This window comes from Bombina bombina, chromosome 3, assembly GCF_027579735.1.
Source record: "Bombina bombina isolate aBomBom1 chromosome 3, aBomBom1.pri, whole genome shotgun sequence".
NCBI lineage: Eukaryota > Metazoa > Chordata > Amphibia > Anura > Bombinatoridae > Bombina > Bombina bombina.
The window spans coordinates 1,229,805,262-1,229,829,189 of NC_069501.1; the positions used below are offsets into that span (position 1 = coordinate 1,229,805,262).

The window sequence follows — 23,928 nt, forward strand, 5'->3', positions numbered from 1 at the left end:
ATGTGGGATAGAAAGACTTATGTGGAAAGATCAATGAAATGATAGTTCCATGAAGTTGCATACCTTCTCTATTATTCTATGACTCATACGATCTGGTATAAGATATGGAACAAGCAAGAGTCTAAAATCACCCATATCACAGTGGTGGATAGAATCTTAAAGCTCTCTGAAAAGTTCATGGGCACTATTAAATTACATAAATCAGTACTATTAAAGAAATACAGAACCCCTTTTTCATGATTCAGATAGAGCATGCAATTTTAAGCAACTTTCTAATTTACTCCTATTATTATTTTTTCTTTGTTCTCTGGGTAGCGCTTGCTGATTGGTGGGTAAATGCAGCCACCATTCAGCAAGCCCTATCCAGTGTGCTGAAACAAAAATTGATAATAGGTGTAAATTAGAAAGTTGCTAAAAATTGCATGATATATATGAACCGTGAAATAATTATTTGGATTCAGTATCCCTTTAAATTGTGTAACGGTAACATCAGTTATTTTATCAACTGTCACCAAATGCTTGCTGTGCTATACAAAGAGATTAATCTCTTTGAGGGGAAAATTGCTGTATAAATAATACAGTTATTGTAATTACCTTTAGGATACTCACTGCATGTTCATATATGAGTAGTTCTGTGTGTTGGCGACCAGATGCGTTAACTTTTCTATTAATGGTAAAGCCCTTTAGTCATTATTAAAATAGGTGCACTGAGAAGCCAATAACAAACCATAAAAAATAAAACATACATTGTAGGAAACCATATGAAACTCATTTATTTCGAAATAAAATACAGTTACAAATACATTGTCTCACTCACAGCCTGACTAAAGAAGACACCAAATAAATACTGTCGGTACAGCTATAGATAAATGGCCATATATGGTCTGGAACAGATTACACAACTGCAGTCCTGGAATTTGTTTGAATATTTACATACAATACACACATTTGGTTTAAACAAAATAACCAATGCTACAGTACGTAGCTATAGGACATTCCTTCTATTAGCAGTGAGCACCTACTTAAAACAAATGAACATTGTCATTAACAACAATTTTATTATATTTAAAAAATAAAACACAATAGATTTATTTTCATAAGAAGGTCAAAATTATTATTGCACACGCAGGGGAGCTGCCTCCTAATTTTTTTAAATTTCTTTTTGTCTCAATCAGGAACCCAATTTCATATTCACAAACTATTGCTGTTCCTTCCTTCCTTCTGACTTTGAAGCAAGACATATTAAAAAAAATCACATTAAAATATCTACCATTGCCAGAAGTCCTAGTGCTAGCTTGTTTAGGTGTCATACGAACCAGTGGTCATACATTTCAACATAACTTTTTTTTCTTTGCCTGCTTTGGAAATTTGCTATTTTCTTAGAGTGGCATCCGTCCATTATACTGGGCAAGTATTACTTTGGTTCACAAGATTAGTACTGTACTTTTGCATTTAGTAGTCTTGGGTGAGATATGTTACACCATAGCGGAACATCTTAAAAAAAAAACTGTTATATTTAGTGGTGATGTATTGGTGAAACTTGAGTTTCATATTATATCATTTTGTCTACCATTGATAATTTAATGTCAGAGAGAAAAATGAAGGAACCAAATTTACTATTTCAATTTAGTTTCTACAGTAACTAAACCTGTAGCAGACACTAAGCCATTAGACACTCAGCTTATGAGTTAGTGCATGATGATAATGTTTCATTTGATCTTGTAGACATATAACAGCTCAGCATGACCTTATTAAGAACTAGATTACGAGGGGTTTATCGTGGCTCTATACGTGTCAGAAGTAGCATGCATATTATGTGTTGAAAGTAAACACCTTTGCTTGAGCGCAATTGAATTTAACGGTGTATGAACTGTAAATATTTCACATTCCAATGTTCTTCACACATGTTCTAAGTATTTTTTAAAAGATATTCCTATATATTATACATATATATATATATATATATATATATATATATATATATATATATATATATATATATATATACACAGATATAGGTATAGATACAAATTTTACCAAAATACCATCAAATATAGAAATATGTTTTTAAGAATAAATAGAACATATTCTGCAATTTGAAGGAACATTGGAATGTGAAATATGAATATATTAGCGCACTTAAGAAAATGCGATCGGGTTTGTGAGCGAGAAAAGGATGTTTTTTTGTAGATTTTCGCCCTCCATTGAAGTCTTTGGGGGAATAAGTTGACGGCTATTTGCGCAGATCAAGTTAGCATTCGTGTGAAAACTTTTTATTATTATCTTGTAATATGCCCGCTACCCGACATGTGCATAAAGCTTACTTACAGTGGAGTTAGCGCGCAAGCGGGAGCGGTAAATAACGCTTCACTCGTAATCTATCCCTAATTGGGGTACCAAAAGCTTTGATCTGTAAAAAAACAAACAAAAAAAAAACATTTTTTTTCATTATCTTTCACCAATTAATTTATATTACTACAATGTAAATGCTCAGAAATAGTCATCAGTTCTAGAACTGATATATTATAGGGACTTTGTCTACATGATGTCAAAAGACAAAGAAAAATGGCAAAATGTATTTTCTCTTAATTTGTTTCAATCGACTCGTAATACCAGCTGCATAGTATTAAATTTATAGGAACTGCTCTGCCAGGTCTATTTTTGCATTTAAAATAGCTGATTTTGCTCACTAGAAATGTGCATTCGGCAGCTCTCGAGGCATTCGCTCTTTCAGAGCCAAATTTCTTCTTGTGAAAGTGCAACACACTAAGATCTGGATTTACTCACTAAAACCACCACTCATTTGCCTACAGAACATACTCATTAAAAAAAACATGACTAGCTTGTCTGATCTCTCTCTTTACATAAACAAATGGTCAATACAGTATAATCATTTATTATGGGTGGTTGTTTCAATAAATAAAACCAGCTATTTCGATTGAAAGTATAAACCTAAAGATGAGATTCACAATACATTTAATGCAGCTGGTAAAACAGCCCAGTGTGCCTTTAAAAGTAACTCAAGGATCATTGTAGTAAAAAAAAAAAAAATACAGAGCTATTTGGTTCCAGCATAACATTTATAACCAATTTATCCTCTAAAGGCATCAGTTAAAAAATACTGCATCTAGTTAAAGGGACAATGAACCCAAATTTTTTCTTTCATGATTTAGACAGAGCAGCAATTTTAAGCAACTTTCTAATTTACCCCTATTACCAATTTTTCTTTGTTCTCTTGGTATCTAAGAAGAAGAAGGCATCTAAGCTAAGGAGCCAGCCAATTATTGGTTCAGGACACTGGGCAGCACTTGTTTATTGGTGGGTGAATTTATCCACCAATCAGCAAGAACCCAGGTTCTTCACCAAAAATGGTCCGGCATCTAAACTTACATTCTTGCTTTTCAAATAAAGATACCAAGAGAATTAAGAAAATTTGATAAAGAAAGTTGCTTAAAACTGCATGCTCTCTAATCATGAAAGAAAAAAACTGGGTTCAGTGTCCCTTTAAAGAGACACTAAACACTAATTACAATTAATGTACCTCTCTCTAATTATGGGTGCCACCATTTTGAAACTGATGTTTCGCTGCAGGTATCTGAAGGTGAGTTGCTGAACATGTGCATACACATAAGCAATTTAATGCAACACAGCACCCATGACTAGAAGAAGGTGTGGAATAACATCAATAATACGCTCCTAAATGTATTTAGTGTTTATTGTCTCTTTAACCTCTACGCTGAAATCAGCTCCATTACCCTTGCAGAGATTGGCTCGATGGGAGTGGAAAACAAACCAATCACGGAGAAGAAAAAACAAAAATAGATGCAGTTTACTGATGTAAATAAACGGAACACTAGTTTACAATATCATGCTGTGGTGAAATAGCCCAGTTTTAATTTCAATTAGAATAATCCTTTTATAGCTAACAGTAAACAATTTTAGGTTGGCTTATTTTTGGTTGGTAACAGGACACATTGAAATTGCTAGTGTTGGTAAATTGATTGTAGAAAGAAAAATTTAAAAAAAGCACCACGTGATATTGATTTTGTGTAGGTTTTACTTGTGATGTATCATTTGTGTTCGTTTTGAAAAGCTGTACTCCCAATTATTCATACATAACATACATATTCCCTTCAGAAAGCATTGTGCAAACACCCATTATAAATGACTATAAAACATGAACCTATCAGCAGCCAGACTTGATCCTCCTGGGATGTAATCATGCGACAAATTAATAGATCCTGCAAATAAGGATGTCATTTGTTCTGAGCAAATTATATGGCAAAAACAATATTCTGAGCATGAATCAAAACTTCCTAAACTTTAAAGTAAATCACACAGTAAAACGATTTAACACCAATAGGTGTTGATTTTAGTGATCAGAGTACAATACCACTTAAAAGACATTAGTGCCAGAGTAGGCTATTGTTACTAGTCAGTGAGACGGAACTCAACAAGAATGAATTCTATTTCAGCTAACTGACAACTCGTCTGCCAAATGGACAGCTAGCAGCATTTAAAAGTTGTACTAACTACACTAATAGAGTAACCATTGGCTGTCAGTCAGTGTGTAACACATCGCTAGATCAACGTTGTAGGACGCTAACATAAATATATATATATTTTTGATGAGATATGAAATGGCTGTCTAAATTATGTTTGCCTCTAGATAAAGATTATGTAAATAATATAAGATATTGTCCCTAGGAGGGAACTACCAAGTGTGTCCAAAAAGAGGTATAAGATGCATCTGTTGAGCTGCCTTATGCCACTCCAATATTGTTGTTGATAGCGTTCAAGGGTGCAGAATGTGTCCACAAGTTCCCCTACAGAACACTTTATAGGAAGCACATGTAATACATTTTTATGGCGGTCTCTGCAGTGTGGAGCAAATATGTGCATTCTGAATCATTTATGGAAGAGAATTCTTGCACCAATAGTAGGAACAATACATTGGTTTTCTTTTTAGTTTTTACACAAAGAGATGAGTTCATTTTTATCTGATAGATCCACTTTAAAGGATCTAAAAAGTGCAAAATATAATAAAGCTTTATGATCCTTGGGAAAAAAATGTTGAAACCAGAAATCATTCGTAAAACCAGTTGGTGAAACCGCAGAAGAAAGCAGGAATGAAGCCTTCCGCAGGCTGAGTTTGCAACATACTCTCGGCTCAGTCAAAGTTTATACACAAGTTTTTACTTGTGTCCTACTCACAAAAAATATGCAAAAAAGGAAAAAAAAACAACAAAAAGGATTCAAATACTTTCTACATATATACAATTTCATAGTCCTGATTATTCAACAAAATGACCATAATAGCAAAAATAAACAAACTGTCCTGGCATTGAGAAGTCTTGTAAAACGTCCCTGTTCGAGAAACTTCTGACCAAGGAAGAGGGTCCATGTGTCACTATAAAACCTGTTGTATTGTTGTATCGCGTGCCGTTGGCGTTTCTTTTCCTTAGCTCATGTGGGTTTTATCATTGGTTGTTGGAGTTACGGCATCATTTGCAAAGCCGTCATAACGGCCTTCTGAACACAGCGAAAGTTCTTCGATATTGGTGTCAATATTGTTTATTTCTGCAACAACAAATATAAGAATAATGAATAAACATTTTAAATAAGCAGCGCACCTACAAAACAGAACAATGGAATTATGAAATAGAAGTGTTTAGAACGAAGGCTGCTAAGTAATCCGTCTATAACTTATATTATATATTAGTTCACCCACACTCTAAACAAAAATACACACATTAACTTATAATTTAGATTTTTGTATTATGTATATTAATTACAGCAAACACTGCTAATACATTATAAGTGAAGTGTCCAAAGATGTTAAAGGGACATGAAACCCACAATTTTTCTTTCATGATTTAGACTCAACTTTCTAATTTACTTATATTATCTAATTTTCTTTGTTCTCTTGGCACCCTTTGTTGAAAAGCATATTGAGGTAGGATCAGGTGCTGTTAGCCAGCTGCTAATTGGTGGCTGCACATATATACTTCTTTTAATTGGCTTACGGATGTGTTCAGATAGCTTCCGGTAGTGCATTTTTGCTCCTTCACAAAAGCATACCAAGAGAAGGAAGCAAAAATAAAATTTATGCTTACCTGATAAATTAATTTCCTTCTTGGCGGTGAGAGTCCACGAGAACATTCATAACCTATTAGAATAACTCGACCTGGCTACCAAGAGGAGGCAAAGACACCCCAAACAAAGTCATAAATATCCCTCACACTTCCCCTACCCTCTCAGTAGTTCAAGCTGAGGATAAGGTAAAGTGAAGAGATACAAGGGGTACAGAGGTGCAAACGACTGCTGCCACTTCATATTTATTTCAATTTCAAATTTTTATTGAAGTTTCAACTTACATAACAGAAAGCTGGTGTAAGTAATCAAGGTACATAAGTTGTCAGACAAAACGACAAAAAGACCAAAGATATTATATGTCAATGACATTCAAAGCAATAGTGAAGGCAATGTGAGCCTAGTAACCAGGCAAACACTCATCCATTTAAGGACGTTATGACAAATTAAGAGAATTCAAGAGAAATAGGTGTAAATCAAGAAAAGGACTAGGTAGTCCCTTAATCTGGAGTATATATATAATTAAGGGAGGAGGGCGGAGGAGAAAGGGGAGCGGGTAACTGTGATTATGTAGTGGAAAGCGGAAGGCAGAAATGTGGGGTATCCACCTAGAGTCCCGGTCTACGTCAGGAAAGACTATGTCAGTCAGTGGTTGAGACATTGGGTTTCCATGCTGTGTCATATTTGTCTTTCCAGTTGGCCCAAATGAAGTCAAAGAGGTCTGAATTGCTTAGTTTATAGAAAATGTCCTTTTCCATTATATAGGGATGTGGTGCAAATAAAGGGTAGTGCCTGAGTTTGTCCCACATAGAAAGGCATTCAAAGACTATAGGGTTGACTATCTCTAGGCTTCTACGGCAATGTGGAGGGGTCCAAATGAGATCACGAAGATAAATATTATGAGGCAAGGAAGCTTGCTCTATTGACCTCCATTTACTCAGAGAATGGAGAACACCCCATTGTGCTATGTGAGTGAGCAGAGCACCTTCAGATTATCTAATCACGGAAGGCGACGCTAGCCTGCCTGTGTGTTTGGGACTTTGCGAGCCACACTGGGGGGTTGTTTTGAAAAATGAATTTTGTCAATTCATTTTGAAATTGTAAAAGGAGAGGTTTGGGGACTTTTTAGCCAGGAGATGTAGGGCAGGTTCCATTTATTTTTGAGGGTTGTAAGTTCTGACAGGAGAGGGTCTTTTATTACTTGAGTAAAGCTGCCGGAGAGTTTAACCCCTAAATGTGTAACAAGTTTATCTGTCCAGGTGAAGTTATAGCTAGAGTGCAAATATTGTAAGTGACTGGGCGAAATACCCCGAGTATATATCTCTGTTTTTGAGATATTTCATTTAGAGTAAGAATGGGCTCCGAAAGAATCTAGGATTGACATGAGCCTAGGTATGGCATGTATAGGGTCTGAGGAGAAAATTGAGACATTGTCCGCGAACAAGGCTATCTTATGCACAGTTCCAAATAATTTGACTCCCTTCAACTGGCAGTCAGTTCTAATTTGCTCTGCCAGGGCTCAATTGCTAGTGCGAACAACAAGGGCGACAGGGGGCAGCCCTGTCTAGTACAGTTTGAGATTGGAAATGGGGAAGAATGAAAACCGGGTCCCCTGATGCGGTAGGGTTAGAATAAAGGGCTCTGACTGCTGTTATGATCTCAATTGGAAATGTAAAGTTCCCAAGTACTTCCCATAGGTAGTCCCAACGTATTCAGTCAAAAGCCTTCTTGGCATCTAGGGAGATGACCGACAAAGGCTTATTGTATTTAGAGGATAGGCTTAGTATGTTGAGCAAACGTCTAGTGTTGTCTGGGCCCTACCTGATCCGGGTCAATAAGGTGGGGAAGGAGGCAGGAAATACGATTGGCGAGTAGTTTAGAGTAGATTTTTATATCCACATTAATGAGGGATATCGGCCTATAACTTGAACATAGTGACTGGTCTTTATTAGGTTTGGGGATGGAGATAATGGTGGCCTCTAAAAATTCCTTTTTGTAACAGCCTTCCTCTCTTGCTAAATTGTAGAGCCTGAGTAAAAGGGGGGATAATTTGCGCATATAGGTCTTATAAAAGTGTGCTGGGGATTTAAATGACTTTAAATTTTTATTAACATGTTGAATTTGTTTAAGGGTAAACGGGGAGTTCAATGAATCGCACTGTTAAAGGGAGAGTGAAGGGAGTGTGATTCCAGGAAAGTACGGATATGTTCTGGGTGGGTTGCTTGGGGTTTGTCAGAGCTCTCTGGGATTGTAAAGATTCGAGTAAAAATGTGCAAATTCCTTGCCTATGTGAGATGGGAGTCTGAAGATTAAGTCCGATTGGCGAATGTGATGGATACGAGTTGAGCCTACTATATTTCTGATTTTGTTGGCTAGAAGGGTGTCAGCTTTGTTGCTTTTATAATAGAATAATTGTTTTATCTTTCTTAGGTTAATTTGTGTTCTGCGGAGTTCCATTTGGGATATATGATTTTTAATATCAGTAATCTGAAGCGTTAGGGGAATGGAGGGGGCGCCTTGGTTCAATGTTTCTAATTCTCTGAGTTTTATGTGAGCTAGTGAGAGTTAGAGACCTGCCTGTTTCCTGAGATGTGCTTGTTTTCTGAACAGGAGTCCCCTAATGGTAGCTTTTGCAGCCCCCCATAAAGTATCGTCTCGTACTAGTGATTTGTCATTGGAATGTATTAAGTGGGTAGTGTGTCTGCAAAGTTCTTCTCTAAAGGGTACATCTGACAGGAGGTGGTGAGACATACACCAAGGAGGTCTAGTGGGCACGTTGTTTTCTGAGAGGATATCAGCATGAACATCGTCATGGTCAGACCAAGGGCAAAGTGAAATATTTGGTAAGTTTGACTAAAGCTAGTGTATCTACAGTGCAGAAAATGTAGTTGAGTCTGGAGTATACTTTGTGCGAGTGTGAATAGTGTGTGTAGTCTTTATCTTTGGGGTGGAGTGATCTCCAGACATCATAGTATACATAACATGACATTATATTGCGGAATTTGAAGGCTAGGTGTTCAGCTGGTCAGTGAGATTTATCCTTTACAGAGGTTTTCCTATCTGTTTTGTGATCCCAAACCATGTTGAGGTCCCCTGCCAAGACAACTCTACCCTGTTTAGATTGGTCTATTATATGCAAGATCTTCTTCAAGCAGATAGGTTGATGAGTGTTTGGGAGATATATTGAGGCTAGTGTGTAGACCACATGATTCAGTCTGCATATAATGATTAGGTATCTTGCTTGGGGATCTTTCATGATCTAGATTAACTCGTAAGCTAGTCTCTTGTGAAACAAAATGGCAGTCCCTCTGGCCTTTTTAGAGAATAGCGCAAATTCAATGTTAGTGTACTCTTTGGAAGTAAACCTAAAGGGTTCATTCAGTGACCAATCAGTTTCCTGGAGAAAAACGTCAGGGTTGTGATGTTTAAGGGATCGTAGTAACAAACTACGTTTGTGCGAGGGAAATAAGGCCCCTAACATTATGTGTTAGAACTCTCATTGTAGACATAGCTACAAGACAAAGTGTCGTCTAGGCAGTGTAGGGGGCTCCCGTCCAGATAAACAAGGGGCAATAGGGAGGAAACACAGGGTAAAAGGGAGGGGAATATAGCGTCTAAAAGTGTGGTGGAAATAGTTCACCACAACAGAACCCTAGTGTGTGTGTGTGTGGGGGGGGAGAACAAAGTGCTAACAGAAGCAGAGGGGGGGGGGATTCAACAATACCATCCCTGCTCCATATTAAACTGTAACAAGGTTATAAACATTAAACCTAATACAATAACTTAACATTAATAGAAACATTACTTGCATACCTCCAATGCCACGACGTCCAGAGAGAAAAGTGCACCCATGAAGTAGACCCATGGTCAATAGATCAGGTAGAGCCTCCTGGTGTTCTGATGGTTCCTTGGACTGGAATGGCCTAGGACGTTTTAATCTCTGATCCTTAGCTATCCATTTTGGCGCAGAGGAGTGCAATCTTGGATTATTAGGCATTTGCGATGGTGGGGGTTCAGCGGCGAGCCCCCAGGATGAGAGGCGAGAGAGCCCCTGAGTAGGTGAGGAAGCCATAAAGGTTTGGTTTTCTTTGGTAATAATTAGTCTAGTAGAGTAGCCTCACCTGTACTTTATGTTGGCTTTGCGGAGGTAACAGGCTGAAATTGTCGGCATTGTTTGTCGGGTGTGAGCTGAAAGATCAGGCAAAAGTTGGTCGTCTTTAAACATTTCAGTTAAAGTTGGTTTTTTGAAAGCAGCTTGTATCAGCTTATCTTTGTATAGGAAGCTGCGGAAGCATACAATCACGTCTATTGGCTTGTCTGGTGCCACTGCTTTTGAACAGAGTGACCTGTGTGCTCTCTCCATGGTACTAGTTAGACCCTCAGGAGAGCCCACCAGTTCCTTGAGTAGTGCATGAAGGTAGTTGTGCAGTTCAGGTGGAGTGACACTTTCTGGGATGCCCCTAAAACGCACGTTGTTGTGTCTGGCCCGATCGTCCACATCCGCCAGTTTGGACTCAAGTTGTGATATTTGGTTGGCTAGGCATTCCGAATAGGAAAGTAGGCTTGTTTGATCAACAACAATATCATCCTGTTTACGCGCCAGGGCACCCACCCTTTCTCCGATTTCCGAGAGTTATTTTTTAGCTCAGCAGAGCTATGCTGAATTTCCTGGGTTATAGAGCGTGTCTGTAGAGCCAGCATTTGTTTAAGTGTAATTTCTGTGATGAAATGTTAGGATGATACGGTGGAATGTGCACTGGACTGGGACTCCTTATCCTGCGAGTCAAGATCACTCAGATCTCTGTTGGTCTCCATGCTTGGCTCTGTAATTGGCTGGGAAATAGAATAGATCATTTTTTTTGTTTGGAAGGGGTCTTAGAATACTTCCTAGCAGAGTGAGGCATTCTGTAGGACTCCCAAGAGACTATGGTATTCTCCGGAGGTATGCACCCTGACAGTTTTATCGGGAAAAAATTATGTCTAACAGCACATAAATATACAGATATTACATACAGTATAAACCTTTAGAGAGGGGCTGGGTGGCATATTATCGGCACCTCTACCTAATGTTAAATACAAATTTGCCAAATAGCAGTGCGGCAGATGTAGGGGCAAATATGAACCGGGTGCTGAGAAAGGTGCCACTGGGGATTAGTGGTACTTCCCTTTCGGGGGGAAAAAGGGTTGGGGATATGACCCGCTCAAACTAGCGGGGCAAGAAAGGGTGAAAGGAGGGAGAGTCTGCAAACCCCTACCCATGGCAGGCTAGATAATGTTACACAACTGAGGCCACGCATACAATATACAGTATACTATTTGCGAAAAAATACTGGTTAGTGACAAAAGTAAAACACTGGTATACAGGTGAAACTCAAAAAATTAGAATATCGTGCAAAAGTTCATTTATTTCACTAATGCAACTTAAAAGGTGAAACTAATATATGAGATAGACTCATTACATGCAAAGCAAGATAGGTCAAGCCGTGATTTGTCATAATTGTGATGATTATGGCTTACAGCTCATGAAAACCCCAAATCCACAATCTCAGAAAATTAGAATATTGTGAAAAGGTGCAATATTCTAGGCACAAAGTGTCCCACTCTTATCAGCTAATTAAGCCAAAACATCTGCAAAGGGTTCCTGAGCCTTTAAATGGTCTCTCAGTCTGGTTCAGTAGGAATCACAATCATGGGAAAGACTGCTGACCTGACAGTTGTGCAGAAAACCATCATTGACACCCTCCATAAGGAGGGAAAGACTGAAGAGGTAATTTCAAAAGAAGTTGGATGTTCCCAAAGTGCTGTATCAAAGCACATTAATAGAAAGTTATGTGGAAGGGAAAAGTGTGGAAGAAAAAGGTGCACAAGCAGCAGGGATGACCGCAGCCTGGAGAAGATTGTCAGGAAAAGGCCATTCAAAAGTGTTGGGGACTTTCACAAGAGCCACCACACACAGACGGATCCTGGACATGGGCTTCAAATGTCGTATTCCTCTTGTCAAGCCACTCCTGAACAACAAACAACGTTAGAAGCGTCTTACCTGGGCTAAAGAAAAACAGACCTGGTCTTTTGCTCAGTGGTCCAAAGTCCTCTTTTCCGATGAGAGCAAATTTTGCATCTCATTTAGAAACCAAGGACCCAGAGTATGGAGGAAGAATAGAGAGGCAAATACTGCAAGATGCTTGAAGTCCAGTGTGAAGTTTCCACAGTCTCTGTTGATTTGGGGAGCCATGTCATCTGATGGTGTTGGTCCACTGTGCTTCATTAAGTCCAGGGTCAACGCAGCCGTCTACCAGGAGATTTTGGAGCACTTCATGCTTCCTTCCGCAGACGAGCTCTATGGTGATGCTGACTTCATTTTCCAGCAGGACTTGGCACCTGTTCACACTGCCAAAAGCACCAAAACCTGGTTCAATGACTGTGGGATTACTGTGCATGATTGGCCAGCAAACTCGCCTGACCTGAACCCCATAGAGAATCTATGGGGCATTGCCAAGAGAAAGATGAGAGACATGAGACCGAACAATGCAGAAGAGCTGAAGGCCGCTATTGAAGCATCCTGGTCCTTCCATAACACCTCAGCAGTGCCACAGGCTGATAGCTTCCATGTCACGCCGCATTGAGGCAGTAATTGCTGCAAAAGGGGCCCAAACCAAGTACTGAGTACATACAGTATGCATGATTATACTTTTCAGAGGTCCGATATTGTTCTACAGGTATGTACAATCCTTGTTTTATTGATTGCATGTAATATTCTAATTTTCGGAGAGTCCTACAGACTTCTCAGAAGAGGTGAAAGTTAGGCTGTTGTAGGTTATGGAGATGGAGGGTCAAAATTTACATGTAGAGAGTCTCCAATAGCTGGCAATAAATGAACTCCTATGTGTTATTTAAAGATCCAGACTTTTTAATGTGTGTGTTATCTTTCACTTAGCGGCAGGGGTTTCTTGTATTCTGTGCCTTGGGTAAGTGGCAGCACCTGGGGGGTTAACCTTTCCTGTCACTAGTTGTCTAGACACAGTCCTTATTGCCCTCTTTAGTTAAAGGATGGTGTTAAATAAAGCGACTTGATGCGCATAGGTGCTTTTATAATAAAGCAGGCACTTCTAGTTAAGCAACTGACATAAGTAGCTGCTTGACACAGTTATACTGAGGCCACAAGGGGATAAACAGACTCAATAAAATTTACATAGGGGTGCCCCTAGTAAGGTGTTGAAGGTTGTAAGGGCCCAAGGGCTGAAGTCTAAAAACACAGACTAAATAATTCGGGGGGCCCCCTAACAGTGTGTGAATAATACTTGTAGTGTTTCTCACCCGGCAACCAGAGATTTAGCGTAGTTCCTTAATTGGTGTGTCTGCAGGGTCGCCACTATGCCCTCTGGCCTCACCAGGTAGGATCCGACCTCAGGTGAGTCACGGAGAAGCAGGTCAGACCTTCTTTGGCCCTAGATGCAGGTCAGGTTCTTCGCCCGGGGCTTTATGGACAATCGGGCTTTCAATGCAGGGGATGGAGTCAAGATGGCGACCGTTTGCGCCACTCCGCTTGGTGCCGATGTCTCCAGACCCTTCCGGTGGGTTGCAGCTAATGGCTATAGTGGGCACAAGGGATACCTCCTAGCCGGTCTCTCAGTTGGCTCCAGAGATCTGATGGCAGACTCGAGCCTGTCCAGGTGCGCCCTTCAGAGGCTGGTTCCAAGTTGGTGTCTAGAAGTTAGGTAGGACCAATGTCTCAGTCTTTGAAGTAGCCAATGTGCCAAAAAACAATTGCTAAGGTGCAGGCTTATATATATTAGCCACAAAAAGTAAAGAGCCAGTACTTTTTACTAGTTTTTTTAAGTAAGTAGTTACAGTATATTTGTAATGGAGCTCTCCTCTAAAGCTTCCACTCAGCTCGGCAGTTAACTCCGCCCCCACCCACTTCACATTTTGCATCAGGGCGGGGTCGTGGACTCTCACTGCCAAGAATGAAATTAATTTATCAGGTAAGCATACATTTTATTTTCCTTCTATTGGTAGTGAGAGTTCACAAGAACATTCATAACCTACGGGAAACCAATACCCCAGCTGAGAAGTTCAAGAATGTATGGGAGGGAAAAGTAGTAAAGACAGTCCTAATACTAGGCACCACCTTGTAGAACCCTTCTCTCAAAGGAAGCCTCTGCGGAGGCAAAAACATCAAAATTTATAGAACTTTGTGAAAGTCTACAATGAAGGCTATGTTGCAGCCTTGTAAATCTGTTCAACTGAGGCTTCATTCTTGAAGGCCCAAAAAGTAGATACCGCATGAGTGGAATGTGCTGTGATTCTTGAAGGGGGCTCTAGACCCGCCTCCTCGTAAGCCATGCAAATCAGACTTTGCAACCAAAAGGAAAGAGTAACAGCTGATGCCTTCTGCCCCTTGCACTTACAAGTAAACAGGACAAATAAGGAAAAAGACTGACAGAACTCCATAGTAGATTGATGGTAGAACTTCAACGCCCCCGAACCACATTCAGGTTATATATTCAGGTTATGTAGCAACCTCTCCTTAGAGGATGACGGATTGGGACAAAGAGAAGGAACCACAAACTCTTGGTTAATGTTGTAAGTGTTGACTACCTTTGGTAGAAAGTCTATTTTTGTCCTCAACACAGCCTTATCTTGGTGGATCACTAGATACGGGGGATAACACATTAAAACTAACAACTCTGCGAGGAGAAGAAATAGCCAACAAGAAACCACTTTCCAAGTGAATAACCTAATATAAACAGCATGCAGAGGATAACACAGAGCCCTCTGAATAACCTTAAAGGGACACTGAACCCAAAAAAAAATTCTTTCGTGATTCAGATAGAGCATGTCATTTTAAGCAACTTTCTTATTTACTCCTATTATCAAATGTTCTTCATTCTCTTGGTATTTTTATTTGAAAAGCAAGAATGTAAGTTTAGATGCCGGCCCATTTTTGATGAACAACCTTGGTTGTCCTTGCTGATTGGTGGATAAATTCATCCACCAATAAACAAGTGCTGTTCAGGGTCTGAACTTTCTCTTTAAAAAAAAAAAGATAGCAAGAGAATGATAATTGATAATAGGAGTAAATTAGAAAGTTGCTTAAAATTGCATGCTCTATCTGAATCATGAAAGAAAAAATGTGGGTTCAGTATCCCTTTAAGAAGTAAATTCAGGCTACAAGGAGGAGCAACAGGTTTGAAAACAGGTCTTACTCTGGCCAGAGCCAGAACAAACCCATGAACATCTGGCAAATGAGTCAACTTAAGAAATAGAACAGAAAGGGCAGAGATCCGACTCCTAAGAGAACTGGCCGACAGGCCGTTCTCCAGGTCCTCATGGAGAAACTGTAATATACGCAAGTTTTCACTCTATGGCAAGAAAAAACACGTTGGTCACACCAGTGAAAATAAGTCTACTAGACCCTGTAGTAGAGCAATTTTTTTTATTTTCTCTTTCTTTTTCCTGCTACGGGTACAGCGCTCAGAGCAGTAGTCACAGCAGACTGAATATGGGCTGTGAGGTCATTGGTAAAGGGGCCTACCCCAGCCGGGATCAAACTGCTATTTTCTCAGTGACCTGTGGTGACCATGGGCTGTTGGATAGGGACATCCGCATTAGCCGAAACCTGGGAATCCACAGAAGGGCCTGCTGGAGACAGGCAATGCAGAGATTCCTTTAGCAGTCTGCCTACTTGGGCCTCCTGCATAAGACATCATTTTTAGAAACTCCAGCCACCAAAGAATTCTTTAAAATACCTTTATTTTTCCATAGGTTGGGTCCCAAAAACAGAGAGAACAAAGTTTTAAGCCTGCAATAAGCTCTTAGGCATGTACTAAGGGCCTATTGCAGGCTTGAAACGTTCTCTCTGTTTTTGTGACCCAACCTATGGAAAAATAAAGGTCTTTTAAAAAATTCTTTGGTGGCTTGAGTTTCTACAAATGATGTGAATAGAGGGTGGGTTGTGAAGGCGCTAAAGAAAGTTAAGTTAAAGGAATCTTAGATAAAATATAATGGTGAAAAAATTCTAATAAAAAGTAAAACCCTGATGATATTATTTACCTTAAAGGTATATATGCAATACTGACTGGTGCTCAGTGTGCCGTGCACAAACGTATCACTTATAATAAAGTGTAGGGTACATATATAATACTGATAATACACTGAGGTTATTTTATCAAAAAGTTTTGAGATATAAATATTAGTACTCAAATTTGAGACAGTTTAGATATTAGTAATCAAATTTCAGACTGTCTCAAACCAAAAACCAAGGGGTGTTGGTTAAAAAAGTGCAACTAAAAAGTGTAATTCGTTACTACGTGAAAGTTGATTTTTGTGTTAATAATATATACTAAAACTGTGAGTATTTAATGTACAAACTTAAATTAATACAGATAGTGACCAGACCCTTAACGGATCGAAATATAAGCGTTAAAACTAAAACCACCCCTTAGTTTTTGGTTTGAGACATATAACTGTCTGAAATTTGATTACTAATATCGAAACTGTCTCAAATTTGAGTACTAATATTTATATCTCAAAACTTTTTGATAAAATAACCTCAGTGTATTATCAGTATTATATATGTACCCTACACTTTATTATAAGTGATACGTTTGTGCACGGCACACTGAGCACCAGTCAGTATTGCATATATACCTTTAAGGTAAATAATATCATCAGGGTTTGACTTTTTTATTAGAATTTTTTCACCATTATATATTATCTAAGATTCCTTTAGCTTTCTTTAGCGCCCTCACAACCCACCCAGTATTCACTACTAATTTGGAAAGACAGAAGGATTTTTTCTTCTAGTGAGGTGTTTGGAATCTCATATTTCCAGCGCTCTACTCACTCACTCACTCATATAACATTTCTACAAATGATGCATTACAGTAAGGACCTGGCAAGTCTATAACTCACTGGTCTGTGTCAGCATAACAGCGCGCTGGAGCGCTTCCCTCTCAGCCCCATAAACACACTGAATTATGGCTGGCTAACAGGTACCCCGGTCTAATTATGACAGATCCTAACCTGTCGCAAAGGGGAAATGGATGTTCACAGTGCACTTATCAGATATAGACACAACCTTACGCCATCTCTCTATTAGACAAGTTGCCACGAGAGAGAGGATAACTTTCCCATGTTAATTCTGTAATTTAGTGTAAGTCATACCAATACTCTATATTGTGATTTATATGGCTATATCATCCCCGGCTCTCAAAGAAAGCCAAATCTATGTTAAAAACATAATTTCTTCTACAGAGCACCTCTCTCTGCTTACCTGCCTGACACAAGGCTAATAACTGCTGAGAGATTAGGGGAAGAGGGAGGGATATTTATCAGTTTGTTTAGGGTGTCTGTCTCCACTTGGTGGCTAGGTCGAGTAATTACATAATAGGTTATGAATGTTCTTGTGGGCTCTCACTGCCAATAGAAGGAAATTGATAATAGAAAGGGAAACTAGTTTAAAATGTTATGTTCTATCTGAATTATAAAGGAAAAAAACAAACAAATTGATGCTTACCTAATAAATTAATTTCATTCATGGTGGTGAGAGTCCACGATCCATTACTTCTGGGAATTACTTTTCCCTACCACAGGGAGGAGGCAAAGATTCCCAAACCCCAAGAACTCTATAAAACCCCTACCACCTCACTAGTACCTCAGTCTAACGTATAACCAAGCATAAAGAGGAAGTAAAAGTAACGAGTCAACAAAATAGGAGAAGGCAAAAAAAGGAAAAAAACCCCCAGAAAAAAACAGGGTGGAACATGAAAAAAATTAATTTATCAGGTAAGCATTAATTACGTTTTCTTCCATACTCCTGAAAACTGATATACATAAGCTGTGGAGTCCACTAGTAATAACAGAAAAGGGTGAGATCTAAAAAAACAATGTTTTTTCACTGAAAAACTTAATCCCCAACTCTAATAGAGTCCAAAAACCAAGAAACAAAACAAAATAACCAACAGGAAAAAATAAATTAACCTGAGACAACTGCCTGAAGGACACCCTACCAAAGGCTGCCTCTCAGAAGAAACAAGAACATTAAAATGGTAGAAAACATAAATTATGCTTACCTGATAATTTCCTTTTCTTCTGATGGAAAGAGTCCACAGCTGCATTTATTACTTTTGGGAATTAAGAACCTGCCCACCAGGATGTGGCAAAGACACCCCAGCCAAAGGCTTAAATACTCCTCCCACTCCCCTCAAGGAACAGTAGACGAAATATCAGGGTGAAAAGATGCCAGAAGAATATAAGGACGCCCCACATAAAATACGGGTGGGGAGCTGTGGACTCTCTCCATCAGAAGAAAAGGAAATTATCAGGTAAGCATAATTTATGTTTTTCTTCTTAAATGGAAAGAGTCCACAGCTGCATTCATTACTTTTGGGAAAACAATACCCAAGCTATAGAGGACACTGAATGCCAAGACAGGAGGGTACAATAGGCGGCCCATACTGAGAGCACCAGGCCTGAACCTCTACCCAATAAAAAATCCCGCTTCGTCCGAAGCCGAGAAAAAAATTCAAGGAAAAGCACCAGTGACACTGACTCGCAGTCAGTCCAGAGCCAAACTAGAGACCGCAAAATGGACTCGACTGAGCCAATAGTCCACCAAGAGACACCGTCGCCCAATAGACGGTCCCCCACCACTCACCCCTCACAAATGAAGGATGAAGCAGCCGAAATCCCCAAGAGGAACAAGGCAAAGGAGGACCGAGGAACCCAAAAAGTCCATTAATACAAAAAACAGCACCTCCAAGAGTGGGTCCAGCACACAGCGATCCAAATGAACCCAAACAGGGAAAGTGGCCACGCCTATACCAGGCGAAACCCGGGATAATATCGGGCACGGAGAGCAAAAAGACGTCTCCCCAACAACCTGCAAGCATGAATACCCAAGTATTCAACCGTGAAAGAGCGTGTAATAGACCCAGGCGAAACCCCAAGTTCGAAAACAAAGAGTCCATAACAGGATGACACAGAAGGAGCTTGCAAGGAAGAAGAAGAAGCAGTCATCAAGAAACGGACCGCACAAAACAGCCCCCGACAGAAGGCACGCTTCCAGGCAACCTAAGCCGTTGGACCTACTTACAGGTCCCTAAAAAGGGGAACACAAATGCTCCATCAAGGCCCCCCGAGAAGGAGAGAATACCCTCAGAACCTGAAGGAAGAGGAAACCGTCTCCTATCAAAGGAGCAAGGATAAAGGAAAACCATCTCCTAGCAGATTAAGCTATCAGAATAGACTCAGCAAGCTCACACATCCCAAAGGATACTGTGACCCATAGACCACTTTGGGATCCTGACCTGCAGACCCAGCTGGGCCACCAATATAAGGGAACAAAGAATCACGAAACTGGTACAGGAATGGGCGTAAAGAAGGCAGAGCCATCTCCCCAGTGTACAAGTACAACCCAACTCTGAAAACAGACAAGGCCATAGACCTAAGGATCTATCAAAACAAGGCCCCACAGTCTGACATGGAACCAGCCCCTAGAAGGACTCCATCTCCCTAAGAAGAGAATATCCCCTAAAGAAAAAGGGAAGAGGTCAGAAGGCAATAACCGCCCTCAAGGCCCGAAGCCACCGGCTAAACGGGAAGAAAAAATCTCCCACAAATGTCCTAGAAAGAACCTCCTCACAAGTAGTTCGCCCCCAACAGAAGCACAGCCAACCCATTCGCCTGTAGAGCAGAGAATCCACGGGTAAACTGGCAAACTAACAGGGGAATGCTACCCCTAGGCGCACCAAAAACTAGAATTCAGCGCCAGCAGCTGGGTAGAAACCATCCAATCTTGAGGCGCAAGCCACCTAGCTAACCCCAGATGACATGGGTTACTCTGTGGCAAGGAGTAAATAAATACTCAGATAAACCGGGCCAACCCTGACCTGGTTAGGTAGATGGAGCAAGGACATAGCCCCAGTTCCCACCACCGTGGATCATCCCGACCAGTCCTGAGATCCAAAACAACCCCAAAACTGGGACAGGAGCGAAGCCCCAGAAAGAGGAAGACTCATGAAGAAAAACAGGTCCGGGTACCTAATAGTTCAGGCAACTATACCCTGGAACTAAACATCACGACTGGCCAAAAGCCAGACAAAGGGAAAGGAGCATATCCAGAGAATCTGTACAGCGAAAAGAACTCAAAAGCCCCGACCAAAGTAAGGAACCACCCCTAGATAAAGTCCAACTCTCCAAGGAGCAAGGCTTTAAGTCAAATGAAGGGACTTCACAAGGCCACAGGACAACAGAAGGGATACCTCGAAGTTCCCAAAACCCTACTAGCAGGGATAGTCTCCCCATCACCTCCACACAGGCAGAGGACACAGGGGAGAGAAAGGTGCCAAGCCTTCCCAGCTCCAGGAAACCCTGAGCTAAGCAAGTCCCTACAGGGATCAACCAACGTCCGGAACACAGATCCCCAAAAGGAGATCTGACTCACCTGGAGACAATGGAAGAAGACCCAAAGGTCTCCTAACTCAGACAGACCTTCCGCGGCCCAGAGTAAGAGCCGTATCTAGATACACTAGAAACAGCTGACACGCACCCCTTTAAGGTGCCAAAAGCAGCAACAGGTTTCAAAATACAAAACCTTCCGCATGATGGACAGCTATCCATACAAGCTGTTGGATCAAGCACCAATAGGACGATCCAGAAGCCTAAAACTGAAGGCCAAACCACTCAACCAGTGGTAACGGTGCACTACGCCCGCCAGCCCTCCCCCACATGGAGAAGGAAACTCTCGGTTCTGATGAAATCAGATGTCAGATAGAGTGACGCAGTGGAACACTCCCCTGCCCGGTCATCTATGACTGAAGGCTATAAGGACTGAAACAATCCTTTCCCACCTCGCGAACCCACAGGTCCTCTCGAATGCTTAGTTGAACATAAAAAAAACAAAGATAACTTGAGCACTCAGCGCTACTAACGAACCAGTCCAGCAGAAACAGCGCCACGTGTCTGAACAGCCACAAAACTAAACAAACCCGACAGGACCAGCCTGTACTCAGGGTCCTAAGCGGGAAGCTGCATAAATTCTCTCACATAGGGGAAAAAAAAAACAGACATTATTAAACATAGGACTAACATGTCCATATTACAACTTCCGAAGAAGTAACAAAGAGCATCGATCCCAGATGGTTCCCGAAGGAAACAAACACAAATAAAAGACATTCCATCGGATACAAAATAACATATAAGGCAGCCCGAAGGTTAATGCCCAAGACACAGGCCTACCCGCAGGACCAGCCAAATGGAGCCCTATCCTTCAAAAATGTCTAATGAGGTGCACCATTCGAATTATCAGGCTGAAATTCCCCATATCTGTTAACGATAGGGTCATTCAATAACTAAAAAAGATGTCTAAGCAACACGCTAAGGCGCTCAATCCTGTAACGAAAGGCACAACACTCCGGCACAGTTACACCCGCGGGGAACTGTAGAGGCCCACCCCAAGGCGGAAGATCCGGGACAATAGGGCACAAGCACAATCTCAAAAATGTCTGGACTCTGCAGACGGACCATCGCTAACATTATCTGGAAGCGAAAACGTGCTGCAACCTCCAGGGGGAAAACGCCACCTAGCAAAGAGGAACCATAAACTGGGTTACCCGCATGTGTAGAAGTATGAATTGGAAGGGAACTCGGCCCCTGGAGGACGGGGGCCCCAGAGGCGGATGGCTCAGCAGTCCCCTGATTCCCTGAGAACAAGGAATGAGGTGCTCTTATATGGCATACGGAAGAAAACTTGTCGACATGTGTCAACGAGGCCAATTTGGAGTCATCACCGGACACAGAATCTGAAATCAAAGTAGTTTCGGTATCATAATCCTCTGTAACTGAATCTGAAACGAGCATAGTCTCAGCATCAGAATCCTCCATAACTGGATAGAGGAAATATCAATATGGACTAAATTATAATAACAAAAAAGGCACCTGACACCCACAATGGCTGGGGCACTCACCACCTCCCATGACCAAAACCCTGCGGACTAGAATATCTCCTTCGCCACTCGGTCAGGAATGCGGAAATGGGGAACAGAATATAACCACGCCCGAACACAAGGTGAACCAAACAGTCCAAAAAACCGCGCCCAACCAAAAGGCTGCGCCACTTCCAAAGGCCTCAAAGTTCCAACCACAAGCCCATAAACATCACACATAAGCAGGTTGAATCACTTAACAAACATGATTATAAACCCCCCTGTTCAATAACCCCCCTCAGGAGATATTAACCCTCGATTCCAAGATACTAACAGAGACTCACTGAGACCCTTATGTCATATAGTTAAACCCGCAAAGGTGTGGAAACCTCTCAGGAAAACATTCACATTACATTACATTGACAATAAAGTAAAATTAAACGATCTTACCGGAATCTACGCGGTGGAACAGGAACACAGCCTTTCAAGTGTGACGAATAGTGGCATCGACCTCCGCCATGGACTTGAGAGAAGAAAGCAGGCAAAGTTCGACAACGCCGATTGCTTGAGGAGCTGTTAATATGAGTTGGGATGGTTTCGCAGAAAGACTCTCCCTGCATCTCCGAAGAGTACTACCCTCCATAAGAGACAAAATAAAAAATAAAAAATTCTGACACTTCTCTGCCAACCTCCTGGGACGAAAGGCAAAGAATGACTGGGGGATGAGGGGAGTAGGAGGAGTATTTAAGCCTATGGCTGGGGTGTCTTTGTCTCCTCCTGGTGGCCTGGTTCTTAACTCCCAAAAGTAATGAATGCAGCTGTGGACTCTTTCCATTTAAGAAGAAAACAATATGTAAAGAAGACCAAATGGCTGACTAGCAAAATTTGGTCTACTGATAAAAAATTATAAAAACACAAGAAGTGGATACTGGTCTGAAAAAATTAGCAGAAAGTCATCTAGGTGGAAGCTTCCAGGAAAACTATATGAATCAAAAGCTTCAACCAAGAAACCAAAGAAACAGCAGAAATTCTCTGAACTCCTAAAACCAGCAAAAAGAAACAATAAAACAATTTTGTCAGTAACCTAAGTATTGTCAACATTACGTTATGAAACTCTAACAATCCAAAACATGAAGAGACCACTCTGAATAATAAAGAAGGAAAGAAAAAATTCTCCAACTTAAATAGACAGAAAACATAACCTTATCCTAAAGAAAAATAAGATAAGATAAGGAGTAACCTGCAAAATCCTGAGGTTTCAAGGAGGAAAAAATGAATAATAACAGGCTTAATTCTAGGCGAGACTAGGACTAAATAAAAAATTGTCAGAAAGATTAGCAATCATTTTACGGAACATAACTAAAAAGGACAGAAAACTGACCCTTAAAAATATCTGGGCGGATAAACCTTTAGCCAAAACATCCTGTAAAAATAGCAATAAATCAGGGAATTCAAAAAGAATGCCAAGAAATAAATGCTTCCAGCAATTCCTCTAGTCACAGACTTACAAGCCTGTATAAGAAACTCAATAATGAACAAACAGTTTCAAAGTGTTTCTGATTCTACATCAGTGTTATCAAGCCAAGACAACTGGAATACAGAGAGAAAGAAGGACTACAAGTTGAAGGTCTTGATACCAAAGAAGCAGCCAAGGAGAGAAACTGGGATAACAGAACAAGGTCTGCACCACAAAACCACAAACACAGTTCAAAGTACACAATACCTGTGGAAAAATTGAGATTAAACTGGGAAGCCAACTATACATAACCAGATAGAGGCCATTCTGTTCAGACGGAAGGACTAAGAAAAAACTGATTTCCAGTTAAATATGAACATTAGAAATCAAGACAGCAATAAGCTTCTGCCCAGAAAAGAAAAAGAGATACTATCCTTTAACTAGGGAAATGTA

At 40.5% G+C, this 23,928-nt stretch overlaps 1 protein-coding gene across 4 annotated transcripts in view; it reads right to left on the reverse strand.

The window, feature by feature from the left end:
* Positions 1 to 747: 747 nt before the first annotated feature.
* The window catches only part of GDPD5 (glycerophosphodiester phosphodiesterase domain containing 5), a 903,012-nt gene continuing 879,831 nt past the window's right edge, over positions 748 to 23,928 (reverse strand). For all 4 annotated transcript variants that reach the window (XM_053708705.1, XM_053708706.1, XM_053708707.1 and 1 more), the window contains one exon: positions 748 to 5,580. In XM_053708705.1, coding sequence (XP_053564680.1) covers positions 5,462 to 5,580 — 119 coding nt within the window. In that variant the 3' untranslated portion in view covers positions 748 to 5,461. The remainder of the gene's footprint in view (positions 5,581 to 23,928) is intronic.